At 35.6% G+C, this 3,423-nt stretch overlaps 1 protein-coding gene across 1 annotated transcript; it reads left to right on the top strand.

Annotated features, from left to right (window-relative positions):
* The first annotated feature begins 1,275 nt into the window (after positions 1–1,275).
* On the top strand, positions 1,276–2,913 carry LOC114459394 (uncharacterized). The gene is made up of 8 exons (XM_028441658.1): positions 1,276–1,342; positions 1,417–1,520; positions 1,611–1,775; positions 1,882–1,989; positions 2,119–2,212; positions 2,301–2,368; positions 2,460–2,525; positions 2,839–2,913. Exons 1-8 carry the CDS (start codon positions 1,276–1,278, stop codon positions 2,911–2,913), a joined length of 747 nt encoding a protein of 248 aa, XP_028297459.1.
* The last annotated feature ends 510 nt before the right edge of the window (positions 2,914–3,423 follow it).

The raw sequence follows: 3,423 nt of genomic DNA, 5'->3' as shown, positions 1-3,423 counted from the left end.
TGATTGGTCTGGTTCTTTATTTAGTATTGACATAATAATTGGTGATTTATATATTTATGTTTTAGTTAATGGTGCCAAATAAATAAAATAATAATTTCTGTTTATTTCCACTTTTATTTATCAATCTATATTTAATGTATTTCAGTATATAAATATTTAATATCTGTTTATTTTTTTCCCCTTATATTGATTGTGTATGTAATTTTAAATTTTCCTCTTGTTATTTTTAACATTTATTTAATTATTATTTTATGTAGTTCTCACACATTGAAAAAGTGTTAAAACGTTGTTGTTCATGTCAGCAGTGTATTTACTGTATTTTGATTTAGTATTGACATAATTGATCATTTATACATTTGTTTTAGTTAATGGTGCCAAATAAATAAAATAACAATCATATTTCTGTTTTTATTTCCACCTTTATTTATCAATCTATATTTAATGTATAGAAATATTATATAAATATTTAATGTCTGGCAATTTTTTCCCCTTATATTGATTTGGTATGTAGTTTTTAATTTTCCTTTGTTATTTTTCATATTTATTTCATTATTTCTCACACATTGAAAAAGTGATAAAACATTGTTGTTCATGCCAGCAGTGTATTTACTATATTTTGATTTAGTGTTGACATAGTTGATTTATAAATTTGTTTTAGTTTAAAAACTATTTAACATAGCATTAGTCTAGCAATAGTGTTAACCTAGAAATAGCGTTTTTATAGATTTAGCATTAGCATAACATTAATTTTAACCAAGCATCAGCTAGCAATAAGTTAATGCCATCTTTTGGGTAATTTTTGACTATTCAATTTTTTTTAACAATTGCTAATGTACATTATACTGTATATATAATTTATCAATATAATGTACTTGTAATACCATATATATATTTAAGTAATGTACATTTAAAGCTACACACATCATTGTAGTTGCAAAGTAAAAAGTAAAATAAAATAACAATTATATTTCTTGTTGTTTTTTCCACTTTTATTTAACAATCTATGTTTAATGTATTTAAATATAGAAATAATATATTCATATTTAATATTTGTCAATGTTTTTCCCTTATATTGATTTTATTTAATTTTTAATTTTCCTTTTTGTTATTTTTCACATTTATTTATTTTTGTCACACATTGAAAAAGTGTTAAAACATTGTTATTGATGTCAACAGCGTATTTACTGTATTCTTAGTTAGTATTGACATAATAATTGATCATTTATATATTTATGTTTTAGTTAATGGTGCCGCTCCGAAGCTGCAAAGAGGCGGATGGCAGAGAAACTACCTCCTCTAGTTACTCTTGCGCCACGGACGGATCCTGACGATGCCCGCATTGGTATGTAACGGTCTGTTGTCATTGAATGTCGTTTGTCTGAGAAGCTTCAGTTAACATTTGTTTTTTGTAAATAGGTGTCGGTACCGGCAAGCGTCACGCCGTCAAGAAATGGGAAGTTTCTAGTTTGACCGGACACCAGCACAAACTGACCATCCCTGCTGAGTCCCCGGATAAGAAGGTAATTTTATTGGCGTCTGTGGCTAATGCATTTAACATGTATACGTTTTAATTAAAACATAATTAAATAATTGTCATTCTGTGTGTGTAGTTTGTTCTTCTTGTGGGCGATTCCCACCTGCGATCCATTGCTGATGGGATCGTGAAGATGCCAGAAGGAAGGCTTTCCTTTGGCGTCATGTCTACCCCTGGGGGCTCCGCTAATGATGAGAGGATCGAGTTGCTCAACTCCACTCTCTCATATGATCCTGACCTGGTGGGTTGTTGTTTCTTGGTTAATGGCGTGTTGCAGCCGTCTTAAATAGGTGCATATTGTCACCTACCGGACTGGAGTGTTAAAATATTGGTGCTATCTACTTCAGGTGTGCCTTCTGGCGCCAACGAACAACCTGAAGAGCACCAGGAACCCGGAAAAGGCTGGTGCTGACTTTGCCAGGCTTTTGTCCAGCATCCTAACCCGCTGGTCCAGGGTACGTTAGTGAAGCCTCTAATAATGCATGTTTGTTTAATGTGCAGCATATCAGAATGAAATGAAAGGAAATCAATAATTGTTTTTGCTGTTAAATTAATACATTATATATAACAAATATTTTGAACAGCTCGTGGTGGTCGACTTCCCACCACGTCTTGATGCTGATCTGTACCCACAAGAGATGATGCGTCAAGAGTTCCACAGAGTCGCGGTTAAGTTAGGTATGTTGGAGAGAACATTTATCGACTTTATATTATTAATATTGTCATTTAGTGAAATTATGTGCTAATGTTTACCGATTGTCTTCAGGTGTTAAGTTCGTTCCCATTGCGGAGCACTTCCCAGTGGGAAATACAGCTCTGTGGGCCAGAGATGGTGTAAGTAAAAATGATATGCTCCTCTGCAGGTTATGTTGGTTTTTCATGAGATCTTTTTAATGTAGTAAATGTTTGTAATTTGATTTCACAGGTCCATCTGTCTGACAATGAGGGGATGCCTATACTTGCGCAGCTGCTCTGGAGGACTTCTTACTTGGTGAGTGAAATTAGAACTCCTCCATTCTGATCTTTGTTGCGCTTATTTCTTTGTGTGTAGCTTTGTGGTCTATGCAGGGCTCTAATGTGTCTGTCATTGTTGTGTGCTCGACCCTTTGCAATCAATCTTTATTTGTATAGCGCCAAATCATGACCAATGTTATCTCAAGACACTTTTACAGTAGCGCAGTGTTGAGGACCGACTCTTCATTTTATTGATACACATGCATATATACATAATTGTTATGCCTATGTGGTGGGGAAAAATGTGATGTCATTAATGTGTTGATTTTGTTATCAGGAACTGGAAACAGTGCCAGTTAGTAAGCCTGCGCTGGCACCCGTCAGGACACCACCTGTCCCACGCCATCGTCCACGTGTGGTTTTGAAGGGTGAGGTCGTTTCACCACCTCCTCAAAAGGACCCTTTCTCATGGTCAGCTATTGGACAAGGCAGGAAGGTATTTGACTGCATAACTGAGTGTTGCTCATTTGTCTCTAGTGTTATCTAAAGGATTATTGTTTTTCTTAAACCAAATGTTTCTCTGCATTACAGAGAAACACATCAGGCGAAGACTCGTCCTCTGTGTTTCCAACCAAGGGGATGGATAAGCAGCAGGTGAAGTTTGAATGATCTAATGGTGTGTTGTTTGTTCATGTGCGCACAAATATAACACAGTAATTCTACATGTGTATTTTTCAGGTGGTGAGCGAGTTTTCCATCCCGCTGAGCCCCGTTTGGTTCAGCCCTGCCGTGCTGGATCTGATGGACAGGCTTGTGCCATCGGATCTCAGCAGTCCAGAGTCAATCTCTTCCCCCTCACAGTTAAAGTGCCCACGTGGCAAGGTCAGTTATTTTCTCTTATTGTCTGTAAAACATCTAAGATTGGTTAATACGTT

Source organism: Gouania willdenowi, unplaced genomic scaffold (assembly GCF_900634775.1).
Source record: "Gouania willdenowi unplaced genomic scaffold, fGouWil2.1 scaffold_309_arrow_ctg1, whole genome shotgun sequence".
Taxonomy (NCBI): domain Eukaryota; kingdom Metazoa; phylum Chordata; class Actinopteri; order Blenniiformes; family Gobiesocidae; genus Gouania; species Gouania willdenowi.
This window is presented reverse-complemented; position numbering and strand designations above follow the sequence as displayed.